The sequence below is a fragment of the Hypanus sabinus genome, chromosome 2, assembly GCF_030144855.1.
Source record: "Hypanus sabinus isolate sHypSab1 chromosome 2, sHypSab1.hap1, whole genome shotgun sequence".
Taxonomy (NCBI): domain Eukaryota; kingdom Metazoa; phylum Chordata; class Chondrichthyes; order Myliobatiformes; family Dasyatidae; genus Hypanus; species Hypanus sabinus.
Genome location: NC_082707.1, coordinates 52,020,306 through 52,043,435, shown reverse-complemented (window position 1 = coordinate 52,043,435; position 23,130 = coordinate 52,020,306). Strand labels below are relative to the sequence as shown.

The 23,130-nt window shown below is 41.4% G+C and overlaps 1 protein-coding gene across 3 annotated transcripts in view; it reads left to right on the top strand.

The window, feature by feature from the left end:
- Positions 1–23,130, top strand: part of usp13 (ubiquitin specific peptidase 13) — a 99,259-nt gene that overhangs the window by 32,768 nt on the left and 43,361 nt on the right. For all 3 annotated transcript variants that reach the window (XM_059945850.1, XM_059945842.1, XM_059945859.1), the window contains 5 exons: positions 1,788–1,930; positions 3,606–3,790; positions 18,750–18,844; positions 20,483–20,670; positions 23,032–23,103. In XM_059945850.1, coding sequence (XP_059801833.1) covers positions 1,788–1,930; positions 3,606–3,790; positions 18,750–18,844; positions 20,483–20,670; positions 23,032–23,103 — 683 coding nt within the window. The remainder of the gene's footprint in view (positions 1–1,787; positions 1,931–3,605; positions 3,791–18,749; positions 18,845–20,482; positions 20,671–23,031; positions 23,104–23,130) is intronic.

Here is a 23,130-nt window from a genome sequence, read left to right as displayed (position 1 = left end):
GTTGAATAATTTGCTATAGGTGGAAAATTATGTTGGAGAATATAATAAGACTGCGAAAAGTTATTGGTAGGTAATGTAAGTGGGTAAAAAACCACCTTTTATCGCTTAGATTCCACGTGCCTTAACCTTCTAGACCACCCTATGTGGAACTTTGTCAAATATCTTACCAAATATTTTGTAGACAAAATTGTAGCCACCTTGCCTTTATTGAACTCTCGACTGCTAATGCCTGGAATTCAACCTGCAGCTTCTGCCATTGAACTTTGCTGATCTCTAGGCCCAGGACTTGCTGACCTGGTGGGGTGGGGTTCACCAGCCCTCGTACCTCAATCCTTGTCAAAGAGACCCACTGACCTCAGTTATTGACCACAGGGATTGTTGATCTTCATCCTCAGTGCCTGTTGATCCATCATTGATCAGCAGGGATTGCTGGCCTTCAACTATAGAGCGTTCCCATAATTTGGATGTGGAGCAGATGATATGGATACTGACTTGAGCCTAGACGGATCTCATTCTCTAAGATGGAGTTCGTTTTGGTGTAAATTCTTGTAGGAGTTTTGGGATCAGGTCAAGCTGCCCTGACCAAGATCTTTATTTGGTATTACCACAGGTGGCTTCTTTCATTGATCCATAGCAATGTGTGTGCAATGTACTGAGTCATTTTCCACTTTTCTATAAATATCCCCAGCTGAGTCTGAAATCAAGAGAGAAGGATGTACTTTGGGATGGGTTCAGATTGGCTTTGGCTGGTTTGGGCTCAGATTTTTCATGTTATGCCAGAGCAGACTTGTTTTTTGTGTAATTGCCAACAAAAGGTACACTGGTTGTAGTGATATGTTCTGCACACCACTGTTGTCTACTTTAGTCTGCTAGGAACCATTGGAGATTCCTGACCTGATCATCTCTGGCCTTGGTTAACCAACTTCACCCACCATGTGGAAGGTGTAGTGTTAAAGGCAGGGCAGCCAGACAGTCAGTGTTGGGGATGGTAAAAACCAAAATGCTCAGGGATTTTTCAAAATAACTCAATGATTCCATGCATTGCTAACATGATGTCCATAATTCTGAAATGCTCAGTGATTGTCTCAGCTTTTGCTGAAGGTTGTGATTTGTACTGGGACATTAAAATCACTTTACCTAAAATCACTATTGAGCACATATAACTCTAGGAAGAGAATGTTAAAGATAACCCAATACTGTTCATTCCATGCTCCTCCAAGAACATCTTTTCTGAATAGTGATCAAAGGTAGAGACAGTTCATTGCATGGACTATTTAGTCAAACCAACACCAACTAATTTCAAATACAACAGGTTCACGAGTAGTAATAAGGCTCCTGTGAAATAAAGTTGGACCTTTGGGGTTATGTAGGAAAACCCAATTCCTAATACTTCTGCTCTTTCTTTTCCTCTAAGGGAAACTAGGTAGTTTGACCACACAGATCTGAGACCATTTTGTAAGTGTGGTTTCTCTTTAAATTTGGTAACTGGGTAAACTGTCATATTAGCTGATTAAATATCAAATGGTCTCAAGGCTGCAGTGTAGAATGTGACAAGCTAGCATTGTTAAAGGTATGGTTTTATATTGAGATGCTTTGTGGAAAGGGAATTTCCTTTTATTTAGGTATTATCTAAATGGATAGAAATCTGTGGTGTATGTGTCCTAATAACTGCTGTAGCTTCTCAGGAAGGGCTGGTGATTTAACTTGGAGAAGTTTTCATGAGTGATTGTTTTAACTTTGTATTCTATTTTAATGTACGATCTTCTTGTTTAACCTTATCCATCCAGGTGACAATAGCATGTGATGCAGTGCTGACAGCAAAATTTCCATATGGTAAACAAGATTCTGAATCATGGGAAGAAGAGCTTAAGCATTCAAAGCACGAGCATACTCTCCAACAACTGGATAATGGAGTCCGAATCCCTCCCAGGTCAACACTTTTCACTGCACCAAAGATTTGATTCATGCAGTTTGTTCTTCCTCCCCTGATCTGAATAGTATTTGGATGTAAAACATAATATTCATGAAATTATGGGTTAATGAGATTTTCATTTTCTTCCGCTTTTTAATATGAGTTTACTTTTATTATTTAATTCCCCAGAAGTGCCTTCAGAGCCACAAGGTATATTACAACTCCTTTATTAACTAAATATAATAAAGTTAATGCTCTGGAGTTCTAAATCCAAGGCTCAAAAGGCAGTTTAGTATCATCAGTACAAAAAATGGATTCAGTGTATCTAAAAAAGAGGAAGCTAAAAATGCCGTTACTTTTACAGAAAGCAAAACACTTTTGGAAATCCAAAACAAGTACAAAAATGTGCTAAAAATACTCAGCAAATTGAGCAGCATTTATGGAGAGAAAGAAGTAAAGTGACAGTGTGAACACTTTAAGTTGCTCCCTCAAAAGCTTAATGTTCTTCTGATGACATACAGTCGGCCCTCCTTATCCGCGGGGGATTGTTTCCAGGACCTCCTGTGGATACCAAAATTTGTGGCTGCTCAAGTCCTTTATTTAACATGTCTCCGTGCGGTGGACATTAGGACCCAGTGGAACCCTGGAGTTTATTTAACATGTCTCCGTGCGGTGGACGTTAGGACCTCGCAGCGCAGCTCTGAATTCGCAGTTTTTATGTTCATGAAAATAATCACGATCACAATTGAAAATATGGTGGAAGTAATAAAGCGATCAGAAAGAGGTGAAATGCCAACGGTCATTGGAAAAATGTTAGGCTACAGTCAGTCAACGATCAGAACAATTTTAACGGAGAATGTGAAAGACCCTGCCCCAATGAAAGCTACAATTATTACTAAGCAATGCATTGATTAAATTATTCAAATATGTAAGTTTCTTAAGTGTTTTATATGCATAGAAAGGTAAAATATGTACTATACACGTTTGACTAACTGACGCTAAATAATACCAGATGTACCTATTCTGACTTCAAATCCGACTTACGATGGACTCAGGAATGGAACTCATTCATAACCGGGGGACTGCCTGTATTTTTAAGTCATTTCTAGATTACTTATATTACAATATAAATGCTATGTAAATAGTTGTTATACTGTATTGTTTAGGGAATAATGACAAGAAAAAAATACTCTGTATATGCTCAAGCAGCGAATGCTGGAGAGAGAACTTTCGGGTTTTCCCGATCCGCGGTTGGTTGAATCCGCGTATATAGAATCCGCGGATAAGGAGGACTGACTGTATACTGCTTTATATGACTTTAGGGTAGCAGCACTACCAGTCTCTAGATTTCTTCCTTGAAACAACAGCTTTTTGCTATAAATGGTGAATAATGACTGAAGTAAAGATTTTTCCATTTTATAGGATTGTACAAGTAGTTACCACTTTATTACTCATGAGGGTCACTTCCTTCAAACTAGACATCTTCAGGGTATTCATTGATTTCTTATTTTGAAAATTGTTTTTTATTGAATGATGTTAGAACCTAACATGCCAAAATGATTTGTTACTCTTAAGTTGCACAGCTTTTTCACCTCTATGTTTTTGTCATCATTCGGAAACTTTACTAATCTAGAAGACTGAATGTTACTTATAGACTATATTTCATCTTCTGCTTTGTCACAATTTTTAACAGTGGCTGGAAATGTGCCTGGTGTGACCTGAGGGAGAATCTTTGGCTGAACCTGACAGATGGTTCCATATTGTGTGGGAAATGGTTCTTCGATGGCAGTGGCGGAAACGGACATGCTCTGGAACATTACCGAAAGACAAAATACCCTTTGGCAGTTAAATTAGGAACTATTACCCCAGATGGTGCAGGTCAGATCATTCTTTTGAATAGTAAAATATAATTTGGTGACATAGTTGGATAAATCCACAGCTGATGCCGATTTGAAAGTGGAGACTTTTACATTCTCTGAATTAGAAATCATGTTTTTCTTCATATGATTAGTGTAAAATTCACTCTGTACCAGCTGCTACTCTGGTAGTGCAGAATAATGTGGAGTATCGAAATACAGGTGGCCCCAGTTTTTTGAACGTTCGCTTTATGACACCTCGCTGTTACGAAAGACGTATATTAGTTAACCTGTTTTCGCCAACAGAAGGTGTTTTCATTGTTACAAAAAAAGGCAGCGCGCATCCCAAGCAGCCAAACTCCTCCACCGGAACTGCATTCCAGCTGGCCTTGCTTAAACACGTGCCTGTGAGCATCTGTGTTTTATGTCAATTTATTTTGTGCATCCGTTAGCAAGATGAGTTCTAAGGTATCGGAGAAGCCTAAAAGAGCTTGTCAGGGTGTTAAACTTAACGTAAAACTAGACATAATTAAGCGTTTCGATCGTGGTGAACAAAGTAAGACTGCGCGTTGAACTATTCGCACTTTATACGCGGAGAGAAAGAATCTTGAAAGCTGTCGATGTTACTGTTGGTTCTGCTCATTGTCTCTCTTAGCTAGCATTCAATAACGGATAAAATGGAAAGTCTGTTGCTTGAGTGGATTGATGGGTGTACAAAGTGTGGTGTTCCATTAAGTTATCTTATACTTAAGGAGAAATCAGACAGTTTTTAATAAGCGGAAACAGAAAGCACTGGACGATGGTGATGAAAGTGTTGCGAAAGTGGAATTTAAAGGTAGTCATCGGTGGTTTGATTGGTTTCAAGGCAAGGGCAGCTTCATAGCTTAAAGTTTACTAGAGAGAGTGCTTCAGCTGATACTGAAGCTGCCAAAAAGTTCTCAGCAGAACTGAAGAAAATAATTACAGAAGGTGGTTATTCATATAAGCAAGTGTTTAACTGTGACAAAACTGCAACTGATTGGAAAAAAATTGCCGAACACCCCAACCTCTGACAGCTCAGCCTAACACACCATCATCAGTGTGCTTGCAGTCTTCCCGATTTCGGTAAGTGAAGCTACACTGTACATACATTATTTCTACTTTATATAGGCTGTGTATTTTTGTGTTATTTGGTATGATTTGACAGCTTCATAGCTTAAAAGTTACTGGAGAGACTGCTTCTGCTACGTAGCGAGATTTTCGCTACGCTAGACAGTGCTGCGATGATTGCAGAAAAGTGTTCCTACTTTATATAGGCTGCGTATTTATCAGATCTTTCCTGCTTTTACAATACGTTACTGTTATTTTGGGTTTTGTGTGTTATTTGGCATTTGGCAGGTTATTTTTTGGGTCTGGGAATGCTCACGAATTTTTCCCAATAAATAAATGGTAGTTGCTTCTTCACTTTACGACATTCCGGCTTACGAACTGTTTCATAGGAACGCTCCACCTTTAGATAGCGGGGGAATCCTTAGTAGAATTTTCTTTACAGGGAACTGTATGAAAACCCCAAATAGCTATTTTGTGAACAGAAGAGATGTTGCAGATGCTGGAAATCCAGAGCAACACACAAAAATACTGGAGTAACTCAGCAGGTCAGGTAGCATCTACGAAAATGAATAAGCAATCAATATTTCAGGCCGAGATCCTTCTTCAGGACTGGAAAGGAAGACCATAAGACAGAGGAGTAGGATTAGGCCATTCAGCCCATCGAACCCACTCCACCATTCCGTCATGGCTGATCTTGGATACCATTCAATCCCGTACATCTGCTCCCTCACCGTATCCGTTGATGCCCCGAATATCAGGGATCTATCAACCTCCACTTTAAATATACCCTCGGACCTGGCCTCCACCACAATCTGTGGCACAGCATTCCACAGATTCACCACTTTTGGGTTAAAAAAAATTCCTCCTTACTTTCTGTTCTAAAAGGTTACCCCCCAATTTTGAGGCTGTTCCCTCTAGTTCTGGATACCCCCACCAGAGGAGGCATCCTCTCCACATCTACCTTATCTAGTCCGTTCAACATTCAGTAGGTTTCAATGAGATCTCTCCACGTTCTTCTAAATTTCAGTGAGTACACAGACCCAAAGCTGCCAAGCATTCCTCATATGTTAACCCCTTCAGTCCTGGAACCATCCTTGTGGACCTCCTCTGCACTCTCTGCAATGACAATACATCCTTTCTGAGATAAAGGGCCCAAAACTATTGACAATACTCCAAGTGACTAATAAAGCCTCAGCATTATCTCCTTGCTTTTATATTCTATTCCCCTTGAATAAATGCCAACATTGCATCTGCCTTCTTTAGGGGGCAGATACCAAAATAAAAAGGTGGGGGGAGGGTTTTGAGGACTAGCTTGAAAGTGATAGGTGAAGCCGGGTGGGTGGGAAAGGTAAATGACTGGAGAAGATGCAATCTGAGAGGAGAGGAGAGTAGACCATGGGAGAAAGGGAAGGGGGAGGGCCACTGGGGGAGATGGTAGCCAGGTGAGGAGAAGAGGTAAAGGATGAGTGGGGACTAGAAGAAGAGGAAAGGGGGAGGGAGATAAAATTAATTGAACTCGAAACTGACGTTCAAGCCATCAGTTTGGAGTCTGCCTAGACAGTATATGAGATGGTACTTCTCCAACCTGAGAGTGGCCTCATCATGCCAGAAGAGGAGGCTGTGGACCAATGTGTTGGAACGGAAATGGGAATAGGTATTAAAATGGTTGGCCGCTGGGAAATCCCACTTTTGGTGGATGGAGCGGAGGTGCTCGACAATGTGGCCTCTCAATATACGACGAGTCTCACCAATGTAGAGGAGGGTGTATCGGGAGCACTGGATACAATAGATGACCCCAAAAGATTCACAGGTGAAGTGCTGCCTCACCTGGAAGGATTGTTTGGGGCCCTGAATGGAGGTGAAGGAGGTGAATGGACATTTCTAACACCTGCAGGGATACGTGCCAGGAGGGAGTTCAGTGGGGGAGTGATAGATGGACAAGGGAATTATGGAGGGGGCAGTCCCTGTAGAAAGCAGAGAGTGGGGGGGGAGAGGAGGTGGGGATGTATTTGGTGGTAGGATCCTATTGAAGATAGTGGAAGTTGCAGAGAATGATCTGTTGGATACAGACGTTCATGGTGAGGATGAGAGGAACAGTATCCCTGTTAAGGAGGTGGGAAGATGGGGTGAGAGCAGATACCTGGAAAATGATGAGGGCCATATCAATGGTAGAGGAAGGGAAAACCCCTTCTTTGAAGAAGGAGGACATCTCTGAAGTCCTGGAAAGGACAGCCTTGTCCTGAGAACAGATGTGGTAGAGATGAAGGAACTGAGAAAAAGAAATTGAATTTTTATAGGAGACAGGTGTGAAGAGGTATAGTCTTTAAAAAAAGGATTTAGTGCTTTCCTGGCGTATATGACAAATAAACTTTTCTCAGGCTTCCAGCTGGGTACAGGTATCGATTAATTTTCAATGACAAACTCTACAGTCTTTTTCAGGTATAGTCAGTTAGCTGTGGGAATTGGTAGGTTTATAAAATATGTTGGTAGACAGTTTGTCTCCGGAGATGGAGATAGAGAGATTGATAAAAAGGGAGGTAGGTGTCAGACCAAGTGAATTTAAGGGCAGGGTGGAAGTTGGAGGCAATGTTGATGAAATTGACAAACTCTGCAAGGGTGCATGAAGCAGCACCAATGTAGTGGAGGAAGAGTAAGGAAGTGTGGCATTCAAGGCTTAAAGGTAGTTTGTGTGTGAGAAAACATTCATTACTTTATGTTGTGATATTTGTAATAGGAATATGCTACACTGCATACTTTCCTCATTGCGAATGCTATTAAAATGACTGGCTTAAGGATAAAGTAAATTAAAATTGTCTGTGCTCTGGATGACATTGAAATTTACAAATAATGTTAAATTGAGCATTGGAGATATATGAGCTGATTAGTGTGACCCAACTTCGATTTGTGAAAAGCTGATCATGTCTAATACAACTAATTGATTATTTTTGAGTAAGTACAGTAATTGTAGAACTGGACAGGGAATCTCAATGGATGTAGGTGTGTGGAGTTGCCAAATGTATTCATTAAGGCAAAATTTGAGCTTGTTGCTAAAATTGAAGCTTGTGTACTTGAAATTAAATTATTGATCTGGTTAGGGAATTGGTCAGGTGATAGAGAGTGGAGGTAATGGATTTGAGGAAAGTTGATAATCGAATCCTACTAGGATATGAAGGGCCTCAGCTATTCACTATACACATCTATGTCTTGGGTAAAGCAGTGACAAACTACCCAGGTATGTGAAGACACAAAGAAAGACAGCATGTCAAGTAAGTGGGCATTTACTAGCTTACTGAACTGTTAAAATGCACACTCAGGTGAATATTATCAGGGCTCTTAGTTTCATTGCAAGGCGGCATTAAATAGACAAGACATGTACTTCAAGGAACATAAAAATGTCTAAATCAGAGTTAAGGTAGGTTGTGAGTGTGAGACTGGTGGACAAAGGAAGCAGTGATTTTTTTGTCATTGATTGATGATAAGAAGTAAGCAAAAAGACAACTCAGAATTATTTTGCTCACCTCAGTTCCAGACACACGGGCTTGGGGATTTCCAGAAATGGGAAAAAGTGCTAATAAAATGATTTCACTACTTCAATGAGTTAGAAACTGCAAAAAATTTGAAGGTATCAACAATCATATTGAATGTTGCAATGAAAGTGAAAATTTGGAGGATGATTCTCAAAATCAACTATAGAATCAAAATGATTCTACAAGCCCATGGTATTACAGTAAAGATTCTATTGCATCTTCATTGCATGAAGGCAATCTATCATCTGCTTTTGTTAATTGTGTACACTGGATGAATTCCTCTGTTGATAAATATTATGAACTAATACACAATTTTATTGTACTAGAGTGCCATTGGTAGCCTTCCAGTTTGTTCAGTATTTCATTTGAATACATAATTGGTTACTCAGTTTGTCTTTTTTTTTAATACTTTAAAAAACTTTGTCCATTTGGCACAGCCATTTATTTGGGCCAAGATGTACTGGTTCCATTGTGTCCCAATTAACCAGAATCCACTGGCAGGGATGTTGGCAGAACAGTAATGGCTGGAATTTCTGGAAGCAACTTGGAAGGCACAGGATATACATCACAAAGAGGAAGAAGTATTCTAAAGGCAAGATAACGCAATCGTGGTAAACAAAAGAAGTCAAAGCCAAAGAGAGGGCATATAATAGAGCAAAAAAAGTGGGAAATTAGCAGATTGGGACATTTTTAAAAACCAAGTAAAGGCAACTAAAAAAGTCATTAAGAAGGTAAAGATGGAATGCAAAAGTAAGCTAGCCAATAACATTAAAGAGGATACTAAAAGCTTCATCATATGCATGAAGTGTAAAAGGCAAGAGTGGATATTGGACCACTGGAAAATGATGCTGGAGAGGTAGTAATGAGGTACAAGGAAATGGTGGATGAACTGAATAAGTATGTTGCATCAGACTTCATGGTGGAAGACACCAGCAGTATGGTGGAAGTTCCAGGTGTCGGGAGTCATGAAATGAGTGAATTTACCATTACTAGAGAGAGGGCTCTTGGGAAACTGTAAGATCTGAAGGGAGTTATGTCATCTAGAACAGATGGTGTACACCCCAGGGTTCTGAAAAAGGTGGCTGAAGATATTGTGGAGGTATTAGTAATGATCTTTAAGAATCACTAGATTCTGGAATGGTTCCAGAAAAGTGGAAATTGCAAATGTAACTCCACTCTTCAAGAAGGAAGAGAGGCAGATGAAAGGATATTAAAGGTGCCAGTTACTCTGATCTCAGTGGTTGGGAAGATGTCGGAGTCAATTATTAAAGATAAGGTCTCAGGGTTCTTGGAGATATGTGATAAAATGGGCCGTAGTCAACATTGATTCCTCAAGGGAACATCTTGCCTGGCAAATCTGTTGAAGTTCTTTGAAGAAATAACAAGCAGGATAGACAAAGCAGAATTGGTTGATGTTGCGTACTTTGATTTTCAGAAGGCCTTTGACAAGGTGTCACACATGTGGCTGCTTAACAAGCTACAAGCCCAGGGTATTACAGGAAAAATTCTAGCATGCATTAAGCAGTGGCTGAATAGCAGGAGCCAAAGAGAGGGAATAAAGGGAGCCTTTTCTGGTTGGCTCTAGTGACTAGTGGTGTTCCACATGGTTTGTGTTGATATTGATTCTTTTTATGTTATATGTCAATGATTAGGATGATGGAATTGATGGCTTTGTTGCAAAATTTACGGACGATATGAAGATAGGTGGAGGGGCAGGTAGTTTTAAGGAAGTAGAGGGGCTACAGAAGGACCTAAACAGATTAGGAGAATGGGAAAAGATGTGACAGATGGAATACAGTGTCCGGAAGTGTATGGTCATGCACTTTGGTAGAAGAAATGAAAGTTTTGACTATTTTCTAAGTGGAAAGAGAATACAGAAGAAAAAAACTGAGGCACAAAGGGACTTGGGAGTCCTTATGTAAGATTCCCTAAAGGTTGATTTGCAGTTTGAGTCTGTGGTGAGGAATGCAAATGCAATATTAGCATTAATTTCAAGAGGACTAGAATATAAAAACAACAATATGCTAAGAATTTATAAAGCACTAGTGAGGCCTCATTTGGGATATTGTGAACAGTTTTGAGCCCCTCGTCTGAGAAAGGACATTCTGAAACTGGAGAAAGTTCAGCAGAGGTGCACAGAAATGATTCCAGGATTGAATGGCTTTTCATATGAAGAACGTTTGATGGCTCTGGGCTTGAATTCATTAGAATTCAAAAGAATGTGGGGTGACTTAATTGAAACCTATTGAATGGCAAAAGGCCTTGACAGAGTGGATGATGGGAGAGTTGAAGACCAGAGGACAGAGCCTCAGAGTAGAGGAGCATCCTTTTATAATGGAGATGAGGAGGAATTTGTTTAGCCAGAGAGTGGTGAATCTGTGGAATTTGTAGCCACAGGAGGCTGTGGATGAGCAAGTTTTTATGTACATTTAATGCAGAGCTTGATAGATCATTGATAGGTCAGGGCATGAAGGGATGTGGGGGAGGGGGTGGAAGGCAGGAGATTGGAGCTGAGAGGAAAAATGGATCAGTCATGATGAAATGCCAGAGCAGATTCAATGGGGAAAATGGCCTAACTCTGTTCCTCTTATGGTGTTAGTCTCGATAAACATGGATTTGCACCTTGGAAAGTTTCCAGGGTGCAAGCCTGGGCAAGGTTTTTTTATGGAAGACCGGCAGTTGCCCAAGCTGCAAGTCTCCCCTCCACACCAGCGATGTTGTCCAAGGGAAGGGCATTAGGACCCATACAGCCTGGCACCGGTGTCATCACAGAGCAGTGTGTGGTTAAGTGCCTTGCTCAAGGACACACATGCAAGCCTCGGACTAGCGACCTTCAGATAACTAGACAAACACCTTAACCACTTGGCCACATGCCAACACAATGGTATATGCAAAGTGAATGATGGAGCACAGATTCACGGTTCAGTATAAAGAACACAATAAAAAAACTATGAGAACACAAAATATAAAAGCCATCTTGTACAGCATAATGTGCAGGTAACTGAGCGTGGCCATGTATACATTAGATTAGTTTATTCTATATCCATAGACTGATTGTATTTACATAAAGGGATATGAGGTGCAGGAGTAGCTGACAGGAAAATGACGGAGTCTTCTAGATAGCAGCAGGACATAGTAGGACAGTGACTGTCAGTGTAGTAATGAGGTGTGGAGTGTAAACATAAAGTGGTGGGGGGGGGTGAAGGATGCTGAGGCGCTGTGGAGAGGAGTGGCTGATATGTATGAGGTGGTGGTGATGGGATGTGTAAATGGGTGGAGATATTGATCAACCCGCTGGCTTGGGAGGACTAACTGTGTCTTAGACTATAAGACATCAGAGTAGAAGTAGGCCATTTGGCCCCTTGTGTCTGCTCCGCCATTTCATTGTGGCTGGCCATTTCCCTCTCAACCCCATTCTCCTGCCTTCTCCCCATAACCATAGAACATTACAGCACAGAAACAGGCCCTTCGGCCCTTCTTGGCTGTGCCAAACCATTTTTCTACCTAGTCCCAATGACCTGCACCTGGACCATATTCCTCCATACCCCTCCCATCCATGTACCTGCCCAAGTTTTTCTTAAATGTTAAAAGTGAGCCTGCATTCACCACTTCAACTGGCAGCTCATTCCACACTCCCACTACTCTCTGTGAAGAAGCTCCCCCTAATGTTCCCTTTAAACTTTTCCCCCTTCACCCGTAACCCGTGTCCTCTGGTTTTTTTCTCCCCTAGCCTCTGGAAAAAGCCTGCTTGCATTCACTCTATCTATACCCATCATAATTTTATATACCTCTATCAAATCTCCCCTCATTCTTCTACGCTCCAGGGAATAAAGTCCTAACCTATTCAACCTTTCTCTGTAACTCAGTTTCTCAAGTCCCAGCAACATCCTTGTAAACCTTCTCTGCACTCTTTCAACCTTATTAATATCCTTCCTGTAATTAGATGACCAAAACTGTACACAACACTCCAAATCTGGCCTCACCAATGCCTTATACAACCTCACCATAACATTCCATAACCTTTCACACCCTGATTGTCAACCTCTGCCTTAAGTTAACCCAGTGACCTGGCCTCCACAGCCACCTGTGGCAGCAAATTCCAGAGACACACCACCCTCTAGCAAAAGGAATTCCTTCTCCTCTCTATTCTAAATGGATGTCCCTCTATTTTGAGGCTGTGCTCTCTTGTCCTAGACTCTCTAAAACCCTCCCCAAAGGACACATCCTCTTCATATCCACTCTTTCTTGGCCTTTCAACATTCGCAGGTTTCAATGAGATTCCCCCCCCCCCCCCAAATCTTGTAAATTCCAGCGAGCACAGGCCCAGAGCCTTCAATTGCTGCACGTATGGTAACCCTTTCATTCCTGGAATTATTTTCGTGAACCTCCTCTAACACATCCTTTTTTAAATAAGGGGCCCAGAACGGCTCACAATAAGTGAGGCCTCACCACTGCCTTATACAGCCTCAGCATCACATCCTCGTTTATATTCTAACATCGCATTTCAGATTCAGATTCAGTTTATTGTCATTTAAAAACCTCAAATGCAATGCAGTTAGAAAATGAGACAACGTTCCTCCAGAATGATATCAACAAAGCACATGACAAAACAGACTACACCAGAAAATCCACATAACGTTTGGCAATCCCCAATCCAGAGTCCGGAGAGGCTGCTGTGTACTTGTCTTCCTCACCACTGATTCAACTAAAAATTAACCTTTCAGGAATCTTGCACCTTGGATTTTGAACCTCGGATTTTTGAATTTCCTTCTCGTTTAGAAAGTAGTTTATGCTTTTATTCCTTCTACCAAAGTGCATGACCATACACTTCCTGACACTGTATTCCATCTGCCACCTGTTTGCCCCTTCTCCTAATCTGTCTAAGTCCTTCTACAGTCGCTCTGCTACCATAACACTACCTGCCTCTCCACCTGTCTTTGTATTGTCCACAAACTTGGCCACGAAGCCAACAATTTCATCATCCGAATCACTGACATGCATTGTCAGACCCCCGTGGAAACCAGTTGTTACAGACAGCCACTCTGAACGGGATCAGTTTATTCCCATTCTTTGCCTCCTGCTAATCAGCCAGTGCTCTATCCTTGCTAGTATCTTTCCTGTAAAACTGTGGATTCTTATTTAGCAGCCTCATGTGAGGCACCTTGTCAAAGGCCTTCTGAAAATCAAAGTACAGAACATCCAACAGTTCTCCTTTGATGATCCTGCTTGACATTTCTTGGAAGCATTCCAACAGATTTGTCAGACGAGATTTCCTTAAGGACATCATGTTGATGACTACTATTTTATCATGTAGCCTGAAACCACATGCTTAATAATCAACAACGTCTTCCCAACCACTGAAGTCAGGCTAACTGGCCTATCATTTCCTTTCTTCTGCTTCTCCCCTTTCTTGAAGAGTGGAGTGACATTTGTAACTTTCCAGACCTCTGGAGCCATGCTAGAATCTATTGTTTCTTCGAAGTTCATTACTATTGTCTCTATAATCTCTTCTGCCACCTCCTTTAGAACCCTGGGGTTTAGTCCATCAGGTCCAGGTGACTTACCTAACTTCAGACCTTCCCTTTTCCCAAGAACCATCTCCCTAGTAATAGCAACTACATTCACTTCTGATCCCTGACACTCTTGGACTTCTGGCATAATACCGGTGTCTTCCACAGTGAAGTCTGATGCAAAGTACTTATTCAGTTCATCCACCATTTCCTTGACCCATGTTACTATCTCTCCAGCATCATTTTCCATCAGTCCATTATCTACCCTCATCTCTCTTTTACTCTCTATATATCTGAAAAAAATGTTGGTGTCATTTTTGATATTATTGGCTAGCTTAGCTTCATATTTCATCTTTCCCCACTCTCCTTTATGGTTTTTCCCTTCTGTTGGTTTTTTAAAAAATTCCAATCCTCTACCTTCCCACTGATTTTTTGCAATATTATATACCCTCTCTTTTGCTTTTATCTTGGCTTTGATTTCCCTTGTCAGCCAAGGTTGAATCATCCTGCGCTGTCTGAACTGCTTCCAGAAACGCCAGGCATTGCTGCTCTACCATTATCCCTGCTAGTGTCCTCTTCCAGTTAACTTTAGCCAGCTCCTCTCTCATGCTTCTGTAATTCCCTTTACTCCACTGTAGTACCAATACATCTGACTTTAGTTTCTTCCTCCCAAATTGCAAGGTGAATTCGATCATATTATGATCACTGTCTCATAAGGATTCTTTTACCTTAAGCTCCCTAAACATATCAACACCTAATCTAGAATTTGTGATCCCCTAGTGGGCTGAGCTACAAACTGCTCCAAAAAGCCATCTTGGAGGCATTCTACAAGTGCTCTCTCTTGGGATCCAGCATCAACAGCATCAATCTACCTGAATATTGAAATCTACCATAACTCTTTATGTCAAGCTTTTTCTATCTCTCACTGAAATTTGTAGCCCACATCCTGCCTAGTGTTCGGAGGCCTGTAAATAACTCCCATAAGGGTCTTCTTACCTTTGCAATTCCTTAACTATATCCACAAGGATTCAACATCTTCCAATCCTATATCTCCTCTTTCTAAAGATTTGATTTCAAGATTTGATTTCATTTTTTACCGGCAGAGACACTCTTCCTCCTCCTCTGCCTGTCCTTTTGATAGTTTATGCTTCCTTGGATATTAAGTTCCCAACTACAATTGTCTCACTATACACTACCTCTGCTTGTAAACCAACATCCCTCTTCTCAGCCCTATCACTCCGGTTCCCATTACCAAATTAGTTTAAACCCTCTCCAACAACTCCAGCAAACCTGCCTGCAAGGATATTGGTCCCCCTCGTGTTCAGGAGTAGCCCATCCCTTTTGTACAGGTCGTAGCTTCTCTAGAAGAGATCCCAATGATCCATAAATCTGAAACCTCGCCTGCTGCACCAATTCCTCAACCATGCATTCATCTGCCTAATCATCTTGTTCTTGCCCTCACTGGTGCGTGGCACAGACAGCAGTCCAGAGATTGTTACCCTGGAAGTCCTGCTTTTCAGCTTTCTACCTAGCTCTCTAAATTCTCTCTTTAGGACCTCCTATCTTTTCCTTTGGATGTTGTTGGTACCAATATGTACCAAGACTTCTGGCTGCTGACCTTCCTCCTTCGGAATACCGTGGACGTGATCCGAGACATCCCTGACCCTGGCACCTGGGAGGCAACGCACCATCTGGGTCTGTCAGTTGCATCCATAGACTCTCCAATGTACTCCTCGAGCTATGGAATCTCCTATAAACATTGCATTCCTCGTTTGCCCCCTTCTCTTGTAAGCCCAGGACCAGATTAACTCCCCCAGTAGGTCATCCACCCCAACAGTATACTTGTTATTGAGGGGAATGTCCCTTCCCTCTCCTGACAGTCACCCATTCACCTACCTCCTGCAACCTCAGGGTGACTACCTCCCTGTAGCTATCATCTTCTCACGTTCCCTTCAGAGCCGAAGGCCATCAGTTTGCAGCTCCAAGTCTTTTAACATGTTCTTTGAGGAGCTGCAATTTGGTGCACCTGGTACAGTTGTGGTTACCTGGGAGGCTGGAGACGTGGATTCTCACATCCCACACACAGAACAAAACACGGCCCCCGGGGCTACTCTTAGTGCCCTAACTATAAACTGACAGATGAAGAGTGAGCAAGAAAAAGCTTATCAAATCCTTTTGTCACCCATGCCTGTCATCAACCAAGCCGATTGAAACAAAGCCAAAAGTCTCCCACTCCAATACTGAACCACCCCAACAATGGCTGCTCCACTTGACCCTGGCTTATTTTTATTTGACCTAGTCAATGAATTCTGAAACTCCAATTGGCTGCTGTTCAATCTGACAAAATGGCTACGAAGCGTGGATTTTAAAGCTCTGTCTCGACTTGGGTGATGTCACTTTTTCTTGTTCCTGGTCTAGTTGCTGCGTAACCTCTTCTTTGATGGGAGTGGGCAATAGTCCATGAGCAGGGTGGGTGGGAGCTGTCATGAAATTGCTGACCTTTTCCTGATAGCTTTCTGCATACGTGTCCTTGATGCAGGTCGGTTGGTGCTGGCAACGTGTTGGGAAATTTTAACTACCCATTATAGAGTTTTTCTGTCTGCCACAGTGCAGTTACCATACCACACAGTGATGCAGTGTATAAGGATGCTTTCAACTGGGCATCTGTTCATAATCTAGATCTCTTCAGCCTCTTCAGAAAGTAGAGGCATTGCTGAGCTTTCCTGATGGTGGAGGGTGTATTCTGAGGCCATGAGTGTTTGTACAAGATGTGCACTCCCAGGAGTCTGAAACTGCTCTTAGTTTCTACTGATGTTCTGCTGATGTGAAGAGTTATGTTTGTGGTGTGAAGTGCTGAGGAGTGAGGTAGAACAAAAGGACCAAGGAATACAAATCCATAATTCCTTGAAAGTGGCATCACAGGTAGATAAGGTCATTCAGAAACCTTTGGGTACATTGGCCTCTGTGTATCAGAGCAATGAGTACAGGAGATAGGATGTTATGTTGAAGTTGGATAAGATGTTGATAAGGCTGAATTTAAAGCACTGTATTCCGTTCTGGACACCTACCTCCAGGAAAAATATTAATAGGATTGAAAAATGCAGAGAAAGTTTACAGGGACATTGCCAATATCAAGGATTTTGAGGACCTGAGATATAGAGAATGGTTAGTGCTTTATCTTCTGGAACACTGGAGCATGATGGGAGAGCTCATCGAGACCTACAAAATTATGAGGCTACAGATAAGGTGAATGTGTGCAGGCTTTTTCCCTTCAGGTTGCGTGAGACTAGAATTAGATTTCATGTGAAAAGTGAAATATTTAAGGGGGTTCAGAGGGTGACAAGTTGGCAGTGCGACTGATGGCAGCAGCTCCTACAGGGTCAAGAAATGGTGCTACAGTTCTACATAAATCTACGTTTAGTGATCAGAAGCTCCTGCTATACATTAAGAACCGAAAGTACTCTGGTCTAAACCATCAGCGAGTTATTCACTGGTGTAGAAAGTGAAGGTGCTGCGATTGTGCTGCTGCCTGAGTTGATGGAAGCTTACAGCCTAATAGCGAGTGGCCACCATGGTCCCTTTTCTTATGATCACAAGACCCCGTTGGATGTTGTTAATCAGAGACGATGCAAGTTCAATTCACTGATTTATTGGATGAGGGCAGGGTCAGATGGCGGGGGAGCTCCCTGGCCTCGGTCATAGTGAGGACCTGCCCTGAAGTCATGGTGTGCCATAGTAAGGAGACGCAGCCGATGGGCTTCACCGGGGGGCGGTGTGGCGCAGCATCCAGAACGGTGGTGATGAGTGGTTGACTCCAGATTTTTTTGGCGGCCTCAAGCCGCAGGGTCACTTGCTTTTCAACTACTGGGGGAGAGGCATCCAAGAAGTCATGCTGTACCGGAAGCAGTGCAGTTGTGGTCAACTGAAGATTTCAATTGGACTGAGAGTCGGGACTATATACATATCTATTTGTCTGGTTGTGCTTTTACTAATATTCTATATGTGTCCGAATGGGCAAAGACTGGGTCTCTAGCGGGGGCGGGGGTGTTCAAGACACTTTTATTCTTGTGTGAGACTGTTAGCAATATGTCTTAACAAACTGAGCCCATACCAATGATGTCTCGTTTGGCTGTATTCATGATTATTCAAGTATGGTTGAATGGCAATTAAACTTGAATTGAATTGAAGTGTGGAATGAGCTGCTTGCAGAAATGGTAAATACGAGTTCAATTCTAACATTTAAGAGAAGTTTGGATGGGTACATGGATGAGAGAGGTATGGAGAGCTATGGTCCATGTGTTGGTAGATAGGACTAGACAGAATACCAGGATGGCATGGATTAGGTGGGCCAAAGGGCCTGTGTATTGTAATGCTCTGTGACTCTATACGTAGATGAGTTATGGGCCAGCCATGGTTTTAATGAGGGGTGAATTGGCTTAATGTTCTTCTTTGCTTTAGCAAATATAAGTAGTCCTTTCACACTCTCATGTTGCCAGACTTGTATATTTGTCTCTGCGGACAAGAAATGGCTTGCTTCTTTCCAGCTGTAATTGCCTGTGTGTGAACGTCTAGCTCCATATACGGTACATACACAACAGGAGCCCCTGAGCTAACATGATTCAATCTATGTGATGTGTCCATCTTGGGTGATATCAAAGCTCAATCTATCAACCTATCAATCTATCAGTTGTAGTAAATCTTATCAACCATACATCAGAATGAATGCAGAAGTGGATGGCAGATTAACGACAGATGAGGATAATCATTATATATAGTCTATTTTAATTCTTGTCTGGATTATGTCTTTGTTAAAATTTGATTGTGATTAATAGTCATAATTTTGTTTACAATATAGATGTATATTCCTTTGATGAAGAGGAAGCAGTACTCGATGAAAATATTGCAGAGCACTTGATGCACTTTGGTATCAACATGCTAACAATGCAAAAGGTGCGTGGAAAGCATTGCTGTTTTCTCTTCATAAGGAAGAATATGTAGTGCTTCTTACTGTGGATGCAGTAGCTGATATGGCAGTCAATAGGCATGTACTTATGTGTGAGTAAGGTGGGAATGGAATTGAATAGATTGTTTCTTAGGCTACATCTACACTAGACTGGATAAATCCGTAACTGAAGCTTTTTCTGTTCGTTTTGACCCTCCGTCCACACTGAAACGGCATTTTCCTCCCCCGAAAATGGAGCTTTTCTAAAATGCCCTCCAGAGTGTGTAAATTTGAAAACGATGATTAGGCAGAGTAGCGTGGATGGGGTAACCAGAGAGTTCTAGAAACGCTGTCATGACATGCCGGAACAACCTAACAATTTCAGAACAAACAGCAACGAGACTGAAGCCAGAAGAGTTAGAGATGTACTCACCAAATACTTTGACCCAAAACTTACTGAATAAATAAGTATACTCACTTTGCCCTGTTTTCTGTCCTTGCTTGAATGAAGGTGGTTTACCTATTTATGCAAGTATTTCTCTGACAATAGATATGTAACAGCCTACTGTAACATTGTATGGAAATACAAGATAACACTGATACAGATATGTTTTATACAGTTAACAAGGTGCTTTATTTCTGCAACAGAGTGAGTCAGTTTTTCAATGTTCGTCGTCAGCCGGGTCATACTGTCCGTGAACTCCCTGTTGGTTGCCTCCATACGTTCCAGTATTAGTTTTTTTCAGTTTAAGTCCTCCTGCATGAGAGCCAACAGCCGTCTGTCGTTTGGCAATTTCCTTTTAAGTTTTTCTAGTCTGTAACTGCACAAACACGCACTTTCACAGCAAGATTCGACACCAAACATGTCTCTTGTTTTCTGTAGATGTGTCATGCGCATGCCCAGTAGGAGGAGATTCACCCAAATGCCCATTTTAATGTGGACAGAGCTATTTTCAAAAACGCTTCATGTGGACGCCTATCGTTTTTACACGAAACTAATGTTTTCAAAATTATCTGGTCTAGTGTGGATGTAGCCTTATTTGTTAAGAGTAGACATAATGAAACACAGAAAATTTGCACTAAGTAAAAGGTACCTTTTTGATGAATGGAGATCAGGAAATGGAGCAATTGCATGTTATCACAACTTTGCAAAGGAGTTCAAGTCAAAGATGATATGACAAAACTTGATTGTCTTCAAACTAACTGTAATCCTTTTTCTTTCAATCTCCTTACAGGTAATGTGAGCCATTTGCATTAACACCTGCTTTTAGAAGGGAATATCTGGCTATATTTTCTGCACTTTGACCTTGAGTTTTAGGAAAAAACAATGTACAATCACAAATGTATAAGTATGGAAATATAAATAGCCTTAATAAACAGTTCAGATTCAATATTAGGATGAAGAATGGTGGCATTTGTTTTTGTTCTTTGCCACTGACAATATTTCTTTGTTGGTTGGCTAGTTTCACAATATAGTTATCTCATCAATACTACAGATAATTTTGGAAAAAAAAAATTAAATGGAACTGTATGACAGAGAAAAGGTATTATCAATTGTTTATTGTAAAAATAAATGTAGAACATTAGTTATTAAAGTGTGAGTGGATTGGATAACATTTGATTGTGTTTTTGCATCTGTCTAATAGTCTGAAAATGGTAATCCAGTCAATGATATAAAGCCACGAATCAGAGAGTGGGAAGTGGTCCAGGAATCTGGTACGAAGTTGAAGCCGATATATGGGTCTGGGTACACGGGCATCAAGAATCTAGGAAACAGCTGCTACCTCAGCTCCGTCATGCAGATAATCTTTAGCATCCCTGACTTTCAGAGAAGGTGAGCACCAAGAAGAAGTTTGTTTTTAAGAGTATGACAATGTTGCTCTGTGATTTACCGTTATATACTGTGAGATACTTTCTGCCTCCCAATTTTTGTGCTCCTTTTTCTCAGCAGTGAACTCACTTCTAAATCCATGCCCTTCAGTCCTAACACCTCTATCAGATTTCTGCTACTGCAGCAATACTAACACCGCCGTCATCACCACGTGACTTTGACATCAGGACTGCTTCCCTCTTCGTCCCCCTTGACGTAGCTGAGGAAAACATTGGCATGTTAAGAAACTTTCCTCTTCCAAAGCCTTTCCTTCATCTTCTTGCAGATTGGAAGCACACTTATTGACTCCTGTTAGTGAGACAGTTGTTGCCACTTGCAATGGCTTCTATTTCTGTGGCTGCATCGCAACTTGTACAGACTCTAGGACCTGACATTGTAACTGAAAGTTCTGATGCCTTCTGTTTTTTGCATACTGTTTGCCAGGGTCCATGTGTAATCTATCAGCACCTGTGTCTTTTTCTCTCATCACAAACTCCATGTCCAAGCCAGTAACTCCACATTCTCCTTAGCGACCGAATGACGAAAACCAAGTGTGATTGTGCAAATATATGTCCGAGATGTAACACAAATCCCTCTCCGTCACGTCACAATGACTCCTTTGAGTCTCAGTTCCTCTACGAAAATCCTTTTCCTAGATACTGTTCCCAATATCCTATCTCTCACTATCCTTTTCTCATTGCCCCTTTTGTTTGCTGACCTGGCATCCTGATATGACTAGTTATGGAATTCCTAATCATGTTGTCAAACCCCAGAATGGCTTTACTCTGCTGCTTTTCCTGTAACCTTCTCCTGACCTACGACTCTCAAGGATGTCCGTGCCCCTCCAATTCAAGCCTATCCCATTTTCAACAGTACATCAGTGGGTCACTAGGAGACCGGGGTTGAGAAAGAAAATAAAGCATCCATGATCGAATAGCAGAGCAAACCTGGGAACCGAATGGTCTAATTCTACCTCTATGTCTTGTGGTCTGACTTGCTGGGAATCTTGGCCTGTAAGCTAACCGGATCCTGATCACCACTAGACGTACTTTGATTAGAACTGAGAGCATTTGCTGCCATTTCTGGCCTGAAGAAAATCATTTATTGCCTTCACCTTGAAGGTTGTAAATAAACCAAACAGAATACTTTAAAAGAATTTGAAGATGTCCAAAAGGGAAATATTGACCTGAATTTTATAGTGAACACCAAGGAAATGATGCTCATTGTTCAGTATGCTGACAGCTATTGTTATTGGTTCCTCAGTCCTGCACTAATGTGCTCTTGTGTGCAGTACAGTCTGTGCTGTTCAGCTTTGGGCATATCTGTGATCAGCACTGAAAGCATACTTCAACCAGTCACAAGTTGCAAGTGGCACAGCAGGCAGTTCTGTTGACTCTCAGATGCAATGACTTGTGTTTTAACCCAACCTCTGTACGGAATTTATATGTTCACAAACATGGTTGTAGGCAAGTATATGAGGATAGTTGGTGTTCCTTGGCAAGACGGCAGGAGCTCGGTGGGCCAAATGGCCTCTTTCTGTGCTTGAAGAATGAGATGGAATAAACAAACATATTCATTAAACCATAGGGAGGAAATGTGAATGAGGTTTAAATCATGTACAAAAGTGAAATAAAAATTTGCAAAAGACAAATCTTAGGAAGACTGAAAAAAAACCAAGTTTAATTCTGCTTTTTAAATACCTGCATTACTAAATAATTTTGAAAGCATTCTGATGGAATGAGATTCTAACATTCTTTAGCAGTAGTTGTAATTTACCAATTCATTATTCTTGAATAGAGCAGACCTAACTTGTTCCAGTGAGGAGGAAGCATATGAACATGCCATTGCATGTCTTTTACTGGCAAGCTTACCTACAAGAGTTATAAGAAATTCAGTATCTCCAACAGCAACTTGCAGAATTTCTACTTTGAACTAGTGCTTACAGGTCACAGTGAAGAGTGACTTTCGGTTCGTTATTATCCACACGAAGCTGGGAGGTTTGACCATAAGACGATAATACATAGGAGTGAATTAGGCCTTTCAGCCCATCAAGTCTGCTCCATCATTTAAATCATGGCTGATTTGTTACCCCTGTCAATACCATTCTCATGCCTTCTCTCTGTAACCTTTGACACACTTACCAGTCAAGAGCCTATCAAGCTCCACTCTAAATATACCCAAAGACTTGACCTCCACAGCCATCTGTGGCAATGAATTCTACAGACTCATCACCCAGTGGCTGAAGTAATTCCTCCTCAACTCTGTTTCCGTGTATTCTGAGGTTGTGTGAAGTACGATACACAGTGTAGTGCGCTTGTTTTACAGGTACGTAGGAAACCTCCAAAGAATATTTGATTATTCTCCTCTGGATCCAACACAAGATTTTGAAACACAGATGTAAGTACAGATTTTGGTGGGAAGTGT